The following is a 19679-nucleotide window of genomic DNA, read 5'->3' as shown; positions in this document are numbered from 1 at the left end:
ACATTAATATAAATTATACAAAAATGTAATAATAATTTGCGATTTGTAGATTTTAATGTATTTTTAATTTTAGTAGATAATATATAGTTTTACTTAAAGTTCTGAAATTTGATAGTACACGCAATTTATATATAAAATTAAAGAGAGATCCTATGGAATAACGAAATAAATAAGTGTCTTTATTAATTACTAGATAGTCTTGCCGTAAAGTTTTATTTACAATATATTGACATTTTTTTCGGATATATATACTGTGAGCTCAGTCATAAATAATGTCCAAAAAGTTTTCATTCTTATAGCAATCAAAGAGAGATTTGCACATTATATAAACTTTGAATATCGTCAACTTACTTATACTATATCATATACTTCAAACTTGTTATCGTTCCGATACAGCGTACCAATTATGCACAAGTATAGATCATAGATTCGACGTATGAAAAGAAGGCAATTGTAGCGCTAGGAATATGTAAATTTGTGCAGTCGGTTCCGCCGATTCAACAATAATATATGTACGTCGGTCGAAGAAAGTCGAGCTTTTGTCAACTTTCGATTGATTGATTATCTAAAAGAGAAGATGATCGGTGGTACCGCGTTCGAGTTATTTTTTATAAAGTTGAAAAAATATTTTCAATTTTATACACGCGCGATGCGACGTCAGGTGCAAAATTCTTCGTATCCAGACATTTTTATTACACACGCAGTACATAATTAATGCACTAGACTCACACGCGAGAGACTCAATCTACTAATTAGGTGTAACAATAAATTGTCAAATGGAAAACAGAGGGGAGACATAAGTTTTGTTTTACGACGTAAAATCTCTCCTTGAGCGTCGATATGAGGTAAGACGTAGAGTTTTAAAAATTTGATTTTTTTAACGGACGTCGACTTTATACTCCCGTCCGATGAGCAAAAATTGACGCTAAAAATGATCGAAGACGTTATTCGAGGAGAGAAGTCCTATTTGATTAGTAAGATCGATTGGTCGATCAATTGATCACTTCTTCTAATTAGAAATATTAATTTTATTTCTTCTTGGCCTCCTCTTCTACGGTCTCGTTCTGCTTGCGGAAGCAATCGCCCACCGGGAAGAAGTCCCAACACCTTTGTTGATACATATTCCACACATAGGTCTCCTGACCGGTATATTCGGTGTCCGGTTTGTTAATCAAGTGCATGAGGAAGAACCTGTTGATTAAAGATTATATTAAAATTATTATATTAAAGATTACATTAAGTATGAGACATTATTCTCATAAAATTAAAAATATAAAATATTTACATATAATTCGCTAAATTATGCTCCTGTTGAACGTGAGTATCAAATCCGTGCGGCACCGCGTCGAAATATTCCTTGCCTAAACCACATATGAAGCAATTGCTCTCCATATTTGTCTTCACGTTTTCGAGTTGGTCTCGAAGTTCGCCGAATGCGTCAATAATTAAACCTGGAAATCCACAGCGATATTACATCGGGCTCTCTTTCTGTTGCGAATTAAAAAAATCAATCATTCACGCTTACCTTGAATGATAGCTAATAGAATTACGATCACAAAGAAGAAGAACGTGATGTCGAACATTATACGATAAACTTCGTAATCGTCGCCGTCGGGTTCACCGATTTCATCACCTATGCCACCGCCAGCCCTTACGCCTTTGTATAAATGGAAAACAAAGCACTGCCACGAAAAAAAAATAAAAGAGTTATATCAGCTTAAAATTAAAATAACTTATGTAAAGTTTATGCAACTTGCAGAGAGACAAATATATTATAATTAGATAAAGATTTTTTTATAGAGCACATTTTTCTAACATACCGTTAACATATGGTGACACTTTTTATTCTCTTCATCATCTTCCTCTTGTATATAGAATTTTCTAAAGAAATTGAAAGCTATCACGGTATAGATATATACTATGATTGTCAGTAGCATCACTGTCAAAACCAGCTGCTTGCCGTTATGCGTTACCGACTGTAAAATCGTTCTCAGAGTTTTGAAACCGACTGCGACGTCCAATAAATGAGCGGCGAAAAAGAAATTATTGTAATTTCCGAGAATCGAAAATGTGAAGTACCACAAACTATACAAAAACGCCTAGAAATAAAATAATACGTTTAAATATATAGATATTTTTAGTATAAAAGTGTATTTTTATACCAAAGTGTATTTATTTTTAATTAATTTATAAGATTATATAAATTAATTAAAATTTTTTTCTTTAGAATTTATTTGAAAACACGTACGTTGTCTGTAATGGTAACACCGGCCTTCCAAATTTGATATCTCCAGTCGATATTTATAATGCTGCAAAACATCAGTTTTTGTATCACAAAAAAAGTCTCGTCAAAAGATATAAAATTTTATCAAGAAAATTCACTTACAAATGTATTAAACCAGATCCTTCCTCTTCCTGTTGGCTGAAAGAAGTCTTTTCCATTCCGAGCAAATTACTAATATAATCGAAATCGTATGTTTCGCTATATTTTTGCCGGACCTTCTTTTTCACAAACTTGTCCCAATAATTCACAGGGAAAGTTTTCGCTGATATTACCATTTTGTCCCAATGTGCTTTAATGTCATCTTCTTCCGGCGTCTCAGCTATATACAATCCATCGAATTCTACTCGTCGTGCAATTTCTTTCTCTCGTTTGAAGATGGCTAATGGAACCTGAAAAATACATACATACATATATATATTTCCTGATGCAAATCATGAAATGATTATCGTATTTATAAAAATATTACTAGAGGAAATATATAATATTGAAATATTAATTATAAAATTAATTATAAATATTAATTATAAATACAATACATAATTTACGTTAAATATAATTATATGTAATTATTATAAATTATTTGGGTTTTAAATATACCTTCAAGTGATAATATGCAACTAGCATGGCGAGGGAAACAAGAGAATGAAAAGCTGCAAATAGTCTCATGATGTGAGCCATGTAGTAGTAATCCACTTCCACAAATTCCTGAGCGTCTTCATCTTCTTCTTCTTCACCCTCACCATCACCGCTACCACTGCCCATTTCAACGCCGCTCCCTGCTAAACCCGATGGACCCTCGCCCGACATTTCCGCTAATATATCCGCTATTCTACCACTACCTTCTTCATCCGAGTCGCCAGCCAAAGACGTAACCTAAATTAAAATCAACATATGAAAAAAAACATGAAACACATGTTTCTTTCTCAGAACTATAAATATACGTAACATGAATTTATGAAATTTAATAAAAAGACTTTAATATTTTCTTTATAGAAATTACAAAATATGTGAGCTTCTATTACGAAACTTTCACGAACCTTGTAAAAGAGCAGCATAAAATTGATACAGAAGGCGAGAGCCAGTGCAACATATTTCAAATTGTAGAAATTCCTGGCCAAGAAAGACACCACGCGATGGCTGTACTGGGACAAATCAATACTCGATCCTGAAGAAGGTTCAGCTGTAGGTTCTTGCTTTGCTTCGGCTTCAACCGCTGCCATGGCTGCTTGTTGAGCCGCCGCTGCTTCAGCCGCTGCAGCAGCTTGGGCCCTGGCCTGTTCGCCACTATATAAATATTGTAACAAACCATTTAACTAATTGTAAGAGAAAAGAATCATACACAACAATACATTAAAAATTAATTCCATACATCATTTAAATTCTATTTGCAGCTATAAAATTTAAAAAAAAACGGATATTATATTTTTTAATGAAAAGATAATAATTCTCTCTTGTGTGTGTGATTTTGTTATTAAAAACAAAGAAATATATTATATTTTAATATAATTTAATTTCAACTGCGTGTGTGAGAAAGAAAGAGAGAAACTTCTCTCGTCGAAATATAATTTAAATATATTATTTGTTGCTTTAAAAGAAGGCGATAAATTCTTAGAACAAAATTAATTTCATTTTTATAATCAACTGAAAAGTGTCTCGCATATTTATTTAAAATAAATAATTTTGCACTTATCAAAAACGTTAATCGCTAGAGTCTCAGTTTTCAAGTGATGATACAATTTTAGTTGCTGCAAATTTTTTGTACAAAGAAAAATATAAATGATTATAAATGATTATATCAATCTATAATCTCAATCTAAAAGAATAGAATCGGTACAAAAAATAATTAATTGATAGCCGATCAGCTGATTGTAGCGTAGCAGTGTCGTATATCTCACACGCGTACACGTATGCATAATATCGCATTCATTCATATATACAGTGCGTGCGCGAATTTTCGAGATACTATAACTCGAAAAAAATTGATATAGTAACATACATCTAAAACGGTTTCTGTATTTCATTAATGTGTCTAAAGGCGTAAATTCTTATTATGATATATATATGAACGTGCGTATATAACGAAACAAAACATTTAATTATAAAATAATAATTTTATGCGCGTGAGCGTGTATGTATAATAATATAATAAGCTTAAAAATTATTATTGACAGTTGATTATAAAAATGAAATTTAATTACTACATATGAAAGAATTTATAATCTATGCTTGTTGTTTTTTATATGTCTAATTTATCTGTTTTATCATACTCTATGAACCGGATATAAAAATGCTTATGTATTGTTTTTTAGTGTGTATATTGTTGCATACTGACCCAAGCAAGTCGGCTAAAGTGACAGGTGCTTCGCTCTCTCCTCCTTCAGCTGTCGCTCCCTCTTCACCAGCCCCTTCGTCGGGTGTGCTTTCACCCGTCTCTTCGATACTAGATTGCGGCGTAGAAGTGCTCGATTCATGGGGTGCTATTTTTATTTGTCCTCCTTCCTCTTTTGTTATATCCATTCCGAAGGCTTGCACCTGCATAAATATTTGACATTTTTTTAAACGTCGTATTATATTTTTAGCATTCTTAGATTACATCGAAAAAATCTTACCTGTAGATTTGATTCATCTGGTGTAGGTGGCAAAGCGGGTAAATGTCTCGACGGTTTCTCCTCTTCTTCTTTAACAACAACAGGCTCCTCTAATCGTGGTCCTCTCATTAGCGTCAATAAAAGGCTCATGAAGTATTTGATTACACAGCCGACGCCGAAGCCGGAGTAATAGAACGCGTAGAAAATCATTTTGAAAAAGCCGATAAAGAGCTCGGGAATCGTCATCTGCTGCATCTCGGCAATCTTGTTTTTGATATTAGTTGGCGAGAACAGATAAAAGAAGTAATAGATGCCGTCTTTGAAGGCTTGTATACCTCGTCTGATCGGATCTTTATTTCTTTCCTCATCATCGTCGGTCAAGTACGTGTACGAGGACTCTCTTGCTTTACCAATACCACCGCTCTCTTCGACAGTCATTAACGCACTCGCGTGTTGCATCTCGAAAATGGCGTCCTCGCAGAAATTAATGAACGTTTCAAGCTTCTCTTTTTCACCGGCCTCGACCACTGTATTGTAGAAATAAATTCTCTTTGACTCTTTGATCTGCGGTTTTTCCCATTGTTCGATGTTCGATTCTTTGATCTCGAAGTACACACGTTCGATCTTTTTATTGCTACCGAGGATCTCGATTCTGCCTAAGAACGGTTCAAAGTAATTCAAGACGGAACCAGCAGTCTCGAGAAATCTGGCTAATCTCGGCTCGTTAGGCATATGTTCGGATAAATTGGTGAGCAATACCGCAAGATTAAAACCGATCTCTTTTGCCGGTTCATGGAAGCGATCCATAAAAGCTACGTAATCGATCTTGCCGTCGTGATTCGTCTCGCAACAGGCCAGAAGAAATTCGATCTCTTCACTGAAAATTTATTTTGAATTAAAATTTATAATCCTGTTGTTAAACAAAGTTATATGATCCGCAGAAATACTGATATTTTTAAGCATACCTTGTATAACTCTTTTGCTGCTCCATTTTCTCCTTGAAATCCTTAGGATATACCCAACCATCATTGTTAAGATCAACTTCCAAGAAACTTGGCGATGATACCAGATCTTTGAGCTTTAAGAACATGTCGAAGTATTTCAAGATTAATTCCACATTACTTGCCGATTCGACCAAGGTATCTACCATCTGTTTTCCGATTGTTCCGTTCACCACGTTGCCTTTAAATCACATGATTATTAATTACTTTATTTATTTCTTCAAATAAAATTTAAAAAAAAAGATACATACCTTCAAGCATAGAAAGCATCATGGTAATCATGTCCTTCTGTAAATTCAATAATTCCTTGAGAAGATCTACTTGACTAGAATGTTTTGACAGCTTATCCTGCATATGCGAGAATAAGAAAAGAAAACCTCCAACTGCATCCCATAATCTAGAATGCGCTAAAGCTTGTTGATTTTGCGCGCATGGACCTTGAATAACTTCTGTGAGTGTGTTGAATACTTGACTGGCGACACCAATAGCCTTGAAGAAATTTGCTTTGCCGGCAGGATCGATAAGTTCTTTGCTCGAATAATGCCAATAGAAATCCATGATTGATTCCTGTAGCCGCAGCAAGTAATCGACGGTACAAATAACTACATTCACTGTCGTTGTATTACCAGCCTGTGTTCTAAGATAGTTTTGCCAATCTATTACAGATACGATAAAATGATGAATGCCATTCGATTAAATTTATATTATTTTTTAATAATGGTAACGTAACGCTTACCGAGATTATGACCCTCGCAAGTGAGTTGGATAAACCGGAATAGGGCGCAAGTAAATTCAGCATCGTGCATATTCTTTTCGCCGGCTGCACCCTCAGAACCGACACCGAGTCCTTCAGCCTTCGTATTTCTCTCGAAAGCGTCCAAATCCAATACGCTGCAAGAATTCATTAGACCCGCAATGGACGTGAAGAAACCGACATCCTTCTTCTCTTTAAGATGATTCAGCATTCCTCGCTGAATTTCAATATTGCCGCCACGCAGAATTGAAATTCCAAGTTCCAAAGTTTTGATTACCATCTCACTGGGAATACCCTTACACGCTGATATGTGTAAAAGAACCATCTCTGCGACGCCGCGATTCGCCAGGCGGGCTTGATGAAACAGGAGCTTCTGTTTTTCCATTTCTTGTTCCTATAATTATACAGCACATAATAGATATGAATAAAATGAAATGTTTAAACTTTATAAATGTATATAATACAATGTTTAAACGAAACATATAGTAATTTATAATTTTTATACAATTTTTAATTATTTTCTATTTAAAATATTTTTTACGTGTATTATTTAATGTGTATACATACATTTTTATTTAATGTATACATAAATACAAATCAGTATCTTACCATTAGTTTATGCATGGGCCTCTTGAGAGTTACGTTAAAATAGAGAATATACAATTTAATAATATTGTTAGTAAAATAAATTTCGAAATAAAGAAAGAAAAAATATTCGCAACAGCCTACAATATTTTGCTTGCTCATGAATGATATTTTACATCGTTTGACGTTTCAATGAATAAGACAGTGTATAATCAAATGGGTTCAGATGTCGAAATGCGGAGAACATATATGATTAACACTTTGGATTGCGAGCATACATTAAGCGGATAAATTCTCGCACTAACTACTTATTCTTACCATACGTAGTTTATATGCCGGCTTCTAGTGAGTTAGAAAAAGATAGGGAATACGTTAATGCGGCAGATTCCGAGAAATTGTCAAATTGATTCGATTATTTCTCATTCAAAATTATCTATCTACAAACGAAAACTTAATAATCAAAGATACCTACATGGATAGAAGCTCCACCTTCTTCTTCGCCGCCGCCACCGCCATCGCCTCCTTCTTCTTCACCTTCTTCCTCTTCCTCTCCACACGATTTGGAAATAATGTGTGCGTAACTCATATAAAGAGGATCTTCTTGAAGTGCACCTGATCGTTCAGTCATTGCACCACGACAGAATGTTGTCACCAATTGTGTTAATGGATCTGGCTTGCCTTCGTCTTCAGACTTATCCATTTTGTTTAATTCAGCATCTTCGAATGATTGCTAAAAAAAGAAAACATAGATATGTACATATTTAAATTGTAATATAAATTATATATGTATATATGTATATACATATGTACATATGTTAAATATTATATTTTGAATGAATCAAATAATAAAATAATTACCGTAAGATCCTCGATCATTACTTCTTGACCTACATTTTCTTCTTGTAGCCACGTCTCATAATATGTTCGCACAAAAATATTTATTGCACGGTGCCTAGGAAAAAACATTTGTAAATTTATATATAATATAGATTTTATATAATTATAATTGTATGTATAAACACGTATAATTATAATTATATGTGTGTGTGTGTGTGTGTGTGTGTGTGTATTATATTTTAATTATTATATGTATTTTTTATATTTAAAAAAAAAAAACGATTTATATTTATGTGTGTCTGTTAATATAAAGAAATTGTTTTGTATTCATATATACTAGATATTAATTTTTGTTAATCATACCTTCTCAATTTATATAGAGGCTCACTACGTAAGCATGCAATCGCCGCTCTTTTTCTGGCAGCGCATAACACGCGTTTCCATCCATCTCGCGATGGCGGTGGCTTTGTCGCCTGTTAATGTGCGCACAAACAGCACAAGTGCACTCTCATTAAATTATTAATTCTCATTAACATTCTCATTAAGTTATATTTATTAATCATTGCGATCAGTATTGTATAAGATTGAACACTAAAAATTGATTAATCTTATTGTCTCATAATGTCTCTCTTTGATTAACAAACGGCAAAATATCTAATTAGTTCTACGTAAAATAATGCAAAACGTATCAACATTTGATATAACTCAAAATAAAGATGATTCTAATGATGTTAAAAAAATTCATAACGACATTGCAACTGAAAGACTAATTAAAGCAACTAAAGCAAAAACATAACCAAATAGCAAGAAGGATACCTGGGCAAGGAATGTAGGGAAGTTTGGCGGAAGCAAGCGATTACCGCTCGTTTACGTTGGATTGACACCACGGATCGGTGTTGACTCTTGCTCTGCTGTTGTGGATGATCAATCTACTCGAGAACATAAAAGCACGGAATAAACATGATGAATATTTTAATTACTTAAAGAAAAAGAAAAATGATGATGATCCTCAGGAGACATTAAAACTTTTAATTTTCTAGTGATTACAAAAATATTAATATTTAGCAAATTAAAAAAATCTCAATCTTGAAAATTATTCTAAGTATTTAAAAATCCAAAAAATCTTGAAAATTATTTCAGCATCAAATAGAAATATTCCTCTAACTAACCATATGTAAACCATATAAAACTTTCGCCATATCGGTGATTCTAGCAACGACATCCTCTAATTGTTGAGCCTTAACACATTCCGTCGCATCTTTCTTCTGACCCAATTTAGAATACAAATAATGTTGCCAGGACATCTCGTCGGCAGGATCGATTTTATCCGGCAATGTCAGTTGAGTTTTGGCGAATTCTAAGATCTCGTCATCCTGCATTTTCTTCAAGAATCTATCTTTACAATGCTGTACCAACTCTTGTTCACGACCAGCAAACAGATTTAAGCCGACAGGTAGCAATCGCTTTAGACACGCAACCATCAAAGATGCTTGCACTTCCTTGTCCTTGTCCCTCTTTTTATCACGATGTTTCTTCTTTTTCTGAAAGTCAAATATTTAATCATTTAATCTTACGTTTTCCTCGAGATAAATGCATACTAACTGACACGACTAAGTTATTATTATTAAATGTATTATTATTTATATCAAGTTATTATTACTGAATAAATTATACGAACCTTGCCTCCTCCGGAGGGCGCGCTGCCATCGGATACTGCAGCAGGTCTTCTGGTTGCAGTAGGCATGATGAGCACCATATTATCGATCTCGTTCGCAGATATAAAATTTTGTTCTTCACGCAAGAAATATTGCGACTTGGACCAGATGTTAAATATGGCTGCTACGTGATTATATAGATCCTCGGCTTCAGGAATATTGTTCCTCAACCAATGATTTCTCTGAAGATCGACGTATTTTATCAAAAGAGGATAGAATGAGTAAATATCGCGAACCAGTAACTGCCAATCCTCCTGTATTTGCGCCTCAACTTGTGATGTATCGTCAGCCGAGGATTTGATGAAACCACGAAGAGATTCTTCTTTATGAAACATAGTATCCGTTCGCTTTCTGACACGTTCGGCGAGAGGTAAGAACGGATCCTTCAGTAATTCTTCAGACGAATTGATGATAATTTGCTGTGTATAGGCGGCGATGCGTGTCATCCATGGTGCATTTTCGTTGCCGATATTCTTTTTGATTAGTTTCAATACATTCTTCAACAACTGATTCATATGGTCGCTAGTAACCATACTAACGTAGGTACCTTCGGTTGGATTCACATTGTCGGGCCCTTGAGCCCACCAGAAGGGCAAGTAGGAGCATAATAAAGGTAAAATCACGTCGACGATGTGAGGAGCGTCGTTGTAAGTCTTGTCAGATTCGACAAACTGATCCACTTCGTTGAGAATTGTTTCCAAGGTCGGCATACTTGATTCCATCTTCGTCATGATGTCTTGAGCTTCTAGAGAATGATCTGCGATTCGATTCAGGAGAGAATACTGATTGTGCTTGTTTAAGTGCGGTTCGAAGAAGGCTACCGGGAAGCAACTCGAAAAGGCACCCAAACAAGAACCTAGATTCGGTTTGTGTCGCTCGATCTCAGTTTTTAGGTACTTTCGGTCGTGTGTCAGACTAGCGTCTACTCCAAGAGTATATAGAGACGCCAACATTTTATACGACGCTACTTGAATTTCGTCGACTATTAAATAAAAATAAAATTATGATTAAATTATATATGTATATACATAATAATTTAATATATATTTTAATATATGTACAATTTAATATATATATAATTATTTTGATCGTGCAAAATTTTATACTTACGTAACAAATCGCTACCATACTCGCACGCGGCAAGATGATCGAACATTGCAGTAAGCACTGGTAGAATGACGCTATTGATGTACGATAATGATGTAGAGGTTTTCAAATGAGTACCTCTGAGATAACTATACTTCCCCTCTTGAAGATTCAGAATCGTATGACCCAAATCGTCGGCGGTGTTGTTGAAGAAAGTCAACATGGACGTTCTAATAAACTCGGGACAGTTTTTCACAAGACTCTTGGCATCTATGCCTTTCACGAGTACTTGAAGACAACGAACTGTTATCCTCACGTCCGCACCGAAGGCGGCGAGTCTCGATCTCAACAGACTAGCTAACTTGCAGAAGAGAGCAGCTACCATCTCTTTCTCTTTCAAGGACGCCGCGCCAACGTTGTTTGTAGCGGTAGCTACTGCGATGAAATAATTTCTATGCGTGCTAAAATACTTCTCCATCAGCGGAAGAACTACTTTGCTAAAGAATTTGATGTCTCTTGTGGAGGTTTTGAAACTATTTCTTCGGCTAAATGTGTCAGAGGGTCTCAGGAGCTTCATATTGATCGTTGCTTTGTCCAGATAAGCTATTAGTTTCTCCAATAGTGAATAAGCAAATCTTAATTCTACTGCAGCAGCGGCGCCAGCCACTTCGGTTTCGGTACCGCCACGATTAGGTTTATGAAGCTTGTAACCTTGATACTGCAAATATTTAAGAAATTCTTGCGATCGCTCGCGATCTTTTCGTTTCTCTTTATCAGTCAGTAGATCGTAAGGTACCAACTGAGGATGAATGCCGCCTCCTATAATTATAAAATATATTATCAGAAAATTATTCAATAAATTTAATTTGAATAAATTTTAATTTTAATTTTAATAAATTTAATTTGAATAAAATTAAAGAGTTATAATAGATATGAGTCAAAAAATTCTAACCGCAAGTATTGAGTTCTTCTTTTTTCTTCTTTGCCCAAATATCGTGAGCATTATCTGCCAAACGTTCGGCCATATTTTGCATTTCTCTGCTTAGAGTTAAATTAGTCATGTCCACCGGATGAGGATTGTAATTAAACGGATTCGCCGAATCACCCTATATATGTATATAAACATGTGAAAATATATAAACACATGTCTCTTTTCTACAAATAAATTTTATGGATAATTTTTCTTACTTGACTTTTGGAAGATCTTCTCATAGAACTGCGATTAGTCGACGGCACGTCGACCTCCGCGTGTTCTACGCTCCAACCAATCGCCAGAAGAGCTTTCAAACTCTCTCTAACAGGTTCTTTATATCGTTCTCGTTCGTAATCGCTCAACATATTATACGGTTTTAATCTTGGATGAGTTTTATTTATATCTGACCATTGCTCGCCGTAAGTCCAACCATTTTCTAATTTACGACTAGCCCAAGCATCGTGATAATGCTCGGAGAACTTTTGTACTATTTGATTAAGATCGTTATTGAGCACCACGCTAAAAAAATATATCAAAATAATAGACTTTCAAAATTTTACTTTGTAATTATTATTTTTTAATCATTAATTTTATTATTTATAATTATAAAAGAATTTTTATATAATTAAATATATACTAATTTAATATACTTAATATATTAACTATATTAATTAAAAATATTAATTTAATATAATAGAGAATTGTGATAATAACAAATTAATAATAACCTGGACGTATTAATTGGTTGCGGATTGTAAGGTCCATCAGGTGATTGAGCTGAGGCCGATTTGCTACCATACCACTCGTCGTCATAATTTTTCGACAAAGAATAATCTGGCGACAAAGCGCAACCGATAGCCGTCAAGCATGGCAAAGCTTTCCCGAAAAGTTCTGGATCGTAATCCATCTTGGATAAAGAATCGAAAATATTGCTGAAGAGAACCATAGTGAGGCGTTTTTCTTCGTCGCTTGATGTGCCATATGTGCCTTGACCGCCAGAGCCGGTGGAGCCGTAATATTTCGCGCAACGGTCATAATGTAACGTTAATAACTAAAAAAAGATAACAATACAATAGTAAAAATACTGACAGATATGACAAAGTTTTACTACTATTATTAATTTTTAATATACGAAATGAAAGAATAAATAATTCGACAAATAAAACGATGAAATAATCAACATACTCTGAGAGCAACGGTAGTATATTCCGACAAGTTTGATACGTCGACGGTCAATTTTCGCAATAATTTCAATAACATGCTCGGCTGCATTTGGCTGCAAAAGAGATTAAAGTTAATTTTTTTTAAATAAAAATAATTAATATGAAGATTTCTCTTAAAGAATAACAAAAGTATTCGATTAATTGATTTAGATAATATTCAAGAAGTTTTTCGCTTACCTAGTCAACGCAACGAGAAAGTCCGAAACAGCTTCTCTCTGTCCTTTCGTCAGCATCCGATTCTTACTGAGTCGATAGACCGTGTGCAACGTAGCATCGAGTAAACTCGCGTAGTTGTCCGCCTCATTGTAAAATTTCGAATGTTTAATCAGCAGCGGCAGAATGCTGTTTCCTATATAGCGATTCATAGCGAGTGCCATGTCGGATTCATATCCGTCATTCTATGAAAAAAATTAAATTAGTATAGATTCTTAAATAATTTTTAATTCAAAATTCTTCTTCTTACTTTTGTTATTTTAGAATAATGAATAAGTGATTGTGAGGATAATAATGAATAAATAATATATTATGTTTCAGATGGAATCCTTACTCTGTCGAGCATAGTAGCGGCGCGAAGATCTGGTAAGAAAGCTTCTTCCAATATTTTATAGAATAATTCCTGCGTTTCGATACCGTAAACACGTTCCAAGAATAATACAATACTTTGTTTGTGTCCTGGTATTAAACCAGACGGCGTATCGCTTTTCGGTCGTTCCTCGCCGGCAGCGGGGTTCAATAACGTGAATCGCAAAGACAGCACACCCTGAAGATCGTCCAAGGGTACTAACGATCTCAAAATTGCCCGTGCTCGTAAAGATTCGTTTTTTCCTGAAATAATTGCGCTATTTAAAATAAAAATACATTGTTTCGATATTAATTATATCAAAGCAAAGTTTTGTTTCATATATTACCAACTGACTTTGTCGAGACCTCTGTTGCTCATTAAGAAAAAAATAAATTGCTATTATTAAATAATTCATTGCACTTTGCATGTAATAAAAAATTTTTAATGATTTTATGAAAAATATATGCAATATGTGCAATGAAAATGCAAAATATGAATTTACTCAAAACACAATCTTAAAAAAAAATTTCTATAATTCTTATATATACACGTTATATATACACAAACATAAATATAAAGAAGCATTTTATCTGTCTATATCATGTGTGCACTTCGCAAATTAAATAAGAAAATTATAAAGAAAAATTATCTATTTTGAAATATTATGTAATCCTAATTAATTAATATTTATTTTTCTCTCTTTTTCCTTCTCTCTGTTTTATTACATATTTTACATACATTGATTATTTTAAATAACTAAAATGAGATTTAGATACTAGTTTAATATATATTTTTTAAACACAAATAAGATATAATTATTGTTTGTGATTTTGTATTAATGTGAAAATGTGAAGATTTGAACTTCTTTGGATTATAATATCACCTTGCTCTATGACAGAAGAATCTGGAGCACAGCGGCCTAATAGGTCGACGAGGGTGCAATAGAAATTTAAGATCGCCGCGCCTGTGTCTATATAATCTTCGTCGTCATCTGACTCCGGAAGTGGATGTTCAAATTGTAGTATTGCAGCTGTGCCTTCAGCTTCATCGTGTAGCTGTGCGAGATACTAAGTTGATATCGTATTAATCGAAAATCAAACACGTAAAAACGGTGTGTAAATAATTCAATCTAAGTTGCATAGTTGCATAGTCAATTTATGCTACATTTAGTTTAGTAAACTTGATTTGTCTCTTTCAAAAAAACACAATCATATGAATTGTTAATTTTGAGGAACTAAGCTCAAATTAATTTTAAAGGAGAGATTTTTATGCAATAAAACAATTATAATACGTGTAATAAAATCAATTAAACTATATGAATTTTGAGAGATAAACAGATAAAGGTAATTGTTGAAATATAAAAAATTAAATTATACAGATCTAGATACTAGATACTAGATACACAAACATATATGTATATATTCATCATACATATATAAAGGTATAAAAGTATATAAAAATTGATCAAAATTTGAAAAGTTATTTTGGGGGAATCACTTGATAAGAACATGTAAGTTTAAGAACATGTTCACAAACTTTTAGGGACACACAAAATTGAAAATACACACAGACTTTTTTAAACAGCAAAACGAAATGATTTCTTACTTACGAAATAATTTGATATCTTATAATCCTTAGTTTTGTAATAATTAACTAAGTAAAAAAACGAGATCTTACTTTTCGTCTATCGGCAATGCGTTCGGACATCTTGTTAGCATCTATGATGGCTCTTAACAGACCTTCACCTTCGCCTCGAAGAGCAGGGCCTAAACATTCTGGTCTTCTAATTAACAGACGGATTACCAAGTTTGCATTCTCCTCTACACTTTCATCTAAAATGTTAAACAAAAAAATTATATTATTAATTTATTTTTATAAATGTTTAATATAAAAGCTATCTCAACAATTTTTTAAAAACTCATATATTTTACGTATGTACTTTGAGATATAGAAACGAAATCTGTTTCAAAAATTGTCGCTCTCGTATAATCATATTTGAACACGATAATTATATATACATAATGTACGTGAGCTACCCTGTATTACATCTTTATAAATTTATAGCAGAGCACAATTTATAAAACAATTTGTTTTCTATATATGATAAGCAACAAATTTTTCTTTCTCTTTAAGTATTATTAAAGTATTACATTAAAGTAGTAATGTAATACTTTAATATAATATTTAAAGAGTACATAATGTATTACAATAGGAATATTATAATAGTTCTTACATTTGTGTTTATTGTATTTTTAGAAACATGAATAACGATTCTTGATTTTTCTCTAAAATTCTCTAATAAAAAATGCAACAATAATTTATTATAATATTATACACTTTAATATTTAAAATAAAATATTATTTGATAAGAAAATATTAAAGCTTAAAATCGTTTTTTTTTTTTTTTTTTATTAACAAATAATAATTTTGAATATTAACATTCTTTACAAATAAAAAAATTAATACGTGCAGTAAATTACGATTATATAATAATAGAATAAAAATAGTAAGAGTTTTTAGGTAGATTTAGTTTTGGCAGTTTAAAATACAAAAAGTATCCAAGTTTTAAAAAACTTGATGAGAGGACTTTTTTATATTGCACATTTATATCTTATTTTTATAAATACATTTTTTTAAAGTAAATGAATAAATATGAAATATGAAATTTACCATTAACCCATACACAGAATCTTAAGAAATCAAGGTAACGTTCACCCTCGACAGGATCCCAGCCCAAATCGGGATAACCTTTTTCCACTAATTCCGAATTAGATTGCAGGCCGCATCGTGACAAATAAATAGCGATCTTCTCTAGATAATGTTCTCTTAAAGCCAGAGCTAACTCGGTGTTTTCCATTAACGATGAATAAGCCACATCCAAAGGCGTCGATCCTCGCAGCGAAGGTCTAGCCAACAAGATATTGCTATTCTCTAGCAGAAAATCGAAGTGATCGAACATGGCTTTTTGATTCTGTCTGGATGTACGACAGAAGTAACATAAGAATCTGCAGCAGGCGACCACCATTTCGTGAGAAGTATCTTTCTCTTTCGATTGTTCTCCCTCGGTTGCTTGAGCCTGCGTTTGAGCATCGGACTGGGCCTGAGCGCGTCTTCCCAGGGTGTTCATCATAATAGCCATTACATTCTCGTGAATTCTCAGCACTCTGATGAGATCGGGATGCTGGAAGAATGTGTGATTATTCACCAACTTCCATAGTCTCTCTCGTACTAAAGCCTCCTCTTCTTGGGACATTTGCACCGGCAACAAGGCGCGAATCTGGCTCAAGCCGACCCACATTAGCGCAACATCGTCCTTAGTCTTGTTATTAACGATGTAAGTCTTCTCCAAGGCCCTGATTAATTCGCCGACTGTATCGTACTGTCTGACTAATAAGCTAAACATTTCTCGCACAAGTTTCGGCATCTCGATTTGCGATTCCTCGGCCCAGCTCACGATGGTCGATATCAACACTTTGCGAAATACCTCTGCGAATAACAAGAAAAAAATATATAATTCTTCATTAATATATTTTACAATACTTTTTTGTCAAAATCTTAGAATGTAAAATCAATCAAAGAGCTTACCTTCGGGAGTCTTTTTCTTCGGTTCAGGTTCATCTTTCGGTTCTTCCTCGAGCTCTTTGACGGCGTTGATAAAGTTGAAGAGGCGTTTCATGGCACCAGGTTTTTGAATTTCTTCGGCCGGCTCCTCGGCAGCATTAGCTGCTTCTTGAAGAGCAGTCAAAGACACGTAGGACATCAATTCACCGTGGAACTCATTCATTTTCACAATGAGATCCTCGCCGCAAGGGATATTATCCGGATCTTCCTCAAAATCTAAATTCTTAAAGCTCAAAATGGCATTCATCTGTTCACGTGGAGGACACCTATATTCTCTGGTCTTCTTGGCAGCGACAGCTGATGGTAAATCTGACTGCTTGATATCGATGTAACGTCGTAACTGATCCGCCTGCAATTCTCCGACAAAGTCATAGGCGAAGGAGATAATAGATTCGACACGATGACGCAACTGAATATCATTTAAATGATGAAGCAGGTAGCACATTTGTAGTTTTGCTCCCTCAGCCATTTTCATATGCAATAAGCCTTTCTTGTGCTCATCTTTACCTTCTACAACAGTTTAATAATGTTGTATCAAATTAGCATTTTTATCTATTAATATTTAATAATTGAACGTTACTTTTTTAATCGGCTTGCCTTTATCGAAAGTCGGGTCCCAAGTTTCAGGATTTATCATGATGAGTAGCTTGGATATATCCTCGTTCCTCAGCATGCCTACCAAGAGTAATCTATCTACCAGCTTCAGAAGAGGTCTGTAATGTCGAAATCATATCAAATAACATTTATAATTAGTAAAACGCCGTAAGCGATAAGCAGAAAATTAAAAATTCCTGTTTGAAAGAGAAGTAGATAAATTTGCATATTTTGTTTTCCATCTTAAATATTTATATCGTTGTTTTTATATCGTCGGTAATATTGACGAAGAGCATTCAGCAAGAAGAAGAGTAATAGTTGCAGCAGTTGCAGCACAGAGCGGCCAGACTTATTATCGTACATACAAAAAGAGATTTTCGTTGCTGCCTCCGATCGGATCTCGGTTGTGCACTTGATTAACTTCGACAGCCTCGTTAAGCGCCATCATCACGTAATCTCGCACGACATCGAGCGGAAAATACGGGCTGTACAGGTTCTTTATGTTCTCAATTGCTTGGTCACTAGAAGGAATATTCCTTGATGGCGATTGATTAGTAAGGGTTTCACATCTATTTAGAAGAAAGGTTAACTTACCTGATCTCTGTCATCTTCATTTGTGGTCGAATGGATTCGGTCTCTAGATATCTGAGACTATGTCTCATCTCAGAGTTCTCGTATAAATCCTTCAGTTCTTGACCTGCAATGGACAAAGAATTTATAACATAATAACAAACATAGATCTCTTGAATCAGGAATAATATAAAATTGTTTAATTAAGTTTTTAATCAACGAAGTCAAGAATACGGATGATATAAATTCTTGAAACTATAGAAATTAAAAATAAGATTACAAAGATTATTCTAAGTCGACTTTAATTTGTAACTTTATACGATTTTTTCAATTTAATAATAAGTTTTTACCAAGCGGAATTATGTATTCGTTCTTCCCCACTTCCATCGTTGTTGCGTGTGATTCGAGATGCAAAGCGATAAGTAAATCGTAAAATCCTTGTCGCAGGGGTCCAGACATATATTCGGCTCGTATCGCGTATAATAATTGTTTCTGATCGACATGTTGGCACAAAACATGGGCTGCTCGATAATTAGATTGATAGCACAGCGCTGCATACAAAGTCAATGTATGTGCGTGGAAACTATGCAAGAAAAAAAAAAAAAAAAGAGAGAAAAAATTATTTTATCCAATTAAAAAATTTAGATAAAAAGAAATTAATTATTTTCAAACTTTTCTATCAAAATTTTACCTGAGCAGTTTATCCATTTCGATAAGCTCCAGAATATCGATGCATCTATCCTCTTCGGGTATATGAAGAGCTAACATCGAAATAGCGTCCTCACACAGCATCGACCAGCCTCTGATGTCGGACAGCTTTAGGGCGTGTACTTGAAGTGATTGATTCGGCACTCTGGCCCATTGATGTGGTTTCAAACATTGCACTTTCAATCTGGGCGGGAATTGTGGTATCACGTGTCGTTCGGAATTTTGCAACACCGCGGCCGAGAGCGGAAGTGTCGTCGAGGTCCTGCCGAGCTCAATCTGCAGGATTTCTTTGCTGGTAGCCTCGACGAAGATCGCCGGAAACAGCTTCGTGTCTGGCTCCATTTTGAATTTGTGACTCGTTTCCTTGCCTTCGCAGGTGAAGGACACGTAGCCTGTGGCGGTGTCGACGAAACAGCCGACGAACATACCCTGAGATGCGCCCTTGCCAGATGCATCCTGTGTGACTTCGTTGTACAATTCGTCCGCTCGGACCATGTAACAGCTTTGTCTGTCAACTCTACCACGTTTTCAATATTATTTTTTAGCCGATATCTCTTTTAAAATTGGTTTTTTTATAC

General features: G+C 34.3%; 1 protein-coding gene across 25 annotated transcripts in view; it reads right to left on the bottom strand.

Moving 5' to 3' along the window:
• Positions 1 to 194: 194 nt before the first annotated feature.
• Positions 195 to 19679, bottom strand: part of Ryr (Ryanodine receptor) — a 41321-nt gene continuing 21836 nt past the window's right edge. For 7 of the 25 annotated variants that reach the window (XM_072891075.1, XM_072891085.1, XM_072891076.1 and 4 more), the window contains 36 exons: positions 19085 to 19618; positions 18744 to 18976; positions 18418 to 18520; positions 18189 to 18359; positions 17827 to 17942; positions 17194 to 17739; positions 16279 to 17094; positions 15286 to 15440; positions 14492 to 14675; positions 13594 to 13871; positions 13224 to 13444; positions 13009 to 13099; positions 12552 to 12874; positions 12039 to 12342; positions 11803 to 11956; positions 10875 to 11669; positions 9728 to 10746; positions 9219 to 9590; positions 8866 to 8978; positions 8071 to 8164; positions 7685 to 7942; positions 7531 to 7554; positions 7237 to 7257; positions 6610 to 7021; positions 6125 to 6529; positions 5838 to 6054; positions 4894 to 5749; positions 4617 to 4816; positions 3322 to 3568; positions 2882 to 3157; positions 2387 to 2673; positions 2249 to 2309; positions 1821 to 2099; positions 1526 to 1682; positions 1286 to 1451; positions 195 to 1191 (listed from right to left, as the gene is read on the bottom strand). In XM_072891075.1, coding sequence (XP_072747176.1) covers positions 1029 to 1191; positions 1286 to 1451; positions 1526 to 1682; positions 1821 to 2099; positions 2249 to 2309; positions 2387 to 2673; positions 2882 to 3157; positions 3322 to 3568; positions 4617 to 4816; positions 4894 to 5749; positions 5838 to 6054; positions 6125 to 6529; positions 6610 to 7021; positions 7237 to 7257; positions 7531 to 7554; positions 7685 to 7942; positions 8071 to 8164; positions 8866 to 8978; positions 9219 to 9590; positions 9728 to 10746; positions 10875 to 11669; positions 11803 to 11956; positions 12039 to 12342; positions 12552 to 12874; positions 13009 to 13099; positions 13224 to 13444; positions 13594 to 13871; positions 14492 to 14675; positions 15286 to 15440; positions 16279 to 17094; positions 17194 to 17739; positions 17827 to 17942; positions 18189 to 18359; positions 18418 to 18520; positions 18744 to 18976; positions 19085 to 19618 — 10651 coding nt within the window. In that variant the 3' untranslated portion in view covers positions 195 to 1028. Of the gene's footprint in view, positions 1192 to 1285; positions 1452 to 1525; positions 1683 to 1820; positions 2100 to 2248; positions 2310 to 2386; positions 2674 to 2881; positions 3158 to 3321; positions 3569 to 4616; positions 4817 to 4893; positions 5750 to 5837; positions 6055 to 6124; positions 6530 to 6609; positions 7022 to 7236; positions 7258 to 7530; positions 7555 to 7684; positions 7943 to 8070; positions 8165 to 8412; positions 8523 to 8865; positions 8979 to 9218; positions 9591 to 9727; positions 10747 to 10874; positions 11670 to 11802; positions 11957 to 12038; positions 12343 to 12551; positions 12875 to 13008; positions 13100 to 13223; positions 13445 to 13593; positions 13872 to 14491; positions 14676 to 15285; positions 15441 to 16278; positions 17095 to 17193; positions 17740 to 17826; positions 17943 to 18188; positions 18360 to 18417; positions 18521 to 18743; positions 18977 to 19084; positions 19619 to 19679 lie in introns of all 25 variants that reach the window. The other 18 variants (XM_072891092.1, XM_072891098.1, XM_072891095.1 and 15 more) reach the window with 12 other exon arrangements.

Source organism: Anoplolepis gracilipes, chromosome 4 (assembly GCF_047496725.1).
Source record: "Anoplolepis gracilipes chromosome 4, ASM4749672v1, whole genome shotgun sequence".
NCBI lineage: Eukaryota > Metazoa > Arthropoda > Insecta > Hymenoptera > Formicidae > Anoplolepis > Anoplolepis gracilipes.
This window is presented reverse-complemented; position numbering and strand designations above follow the sequence as displayed.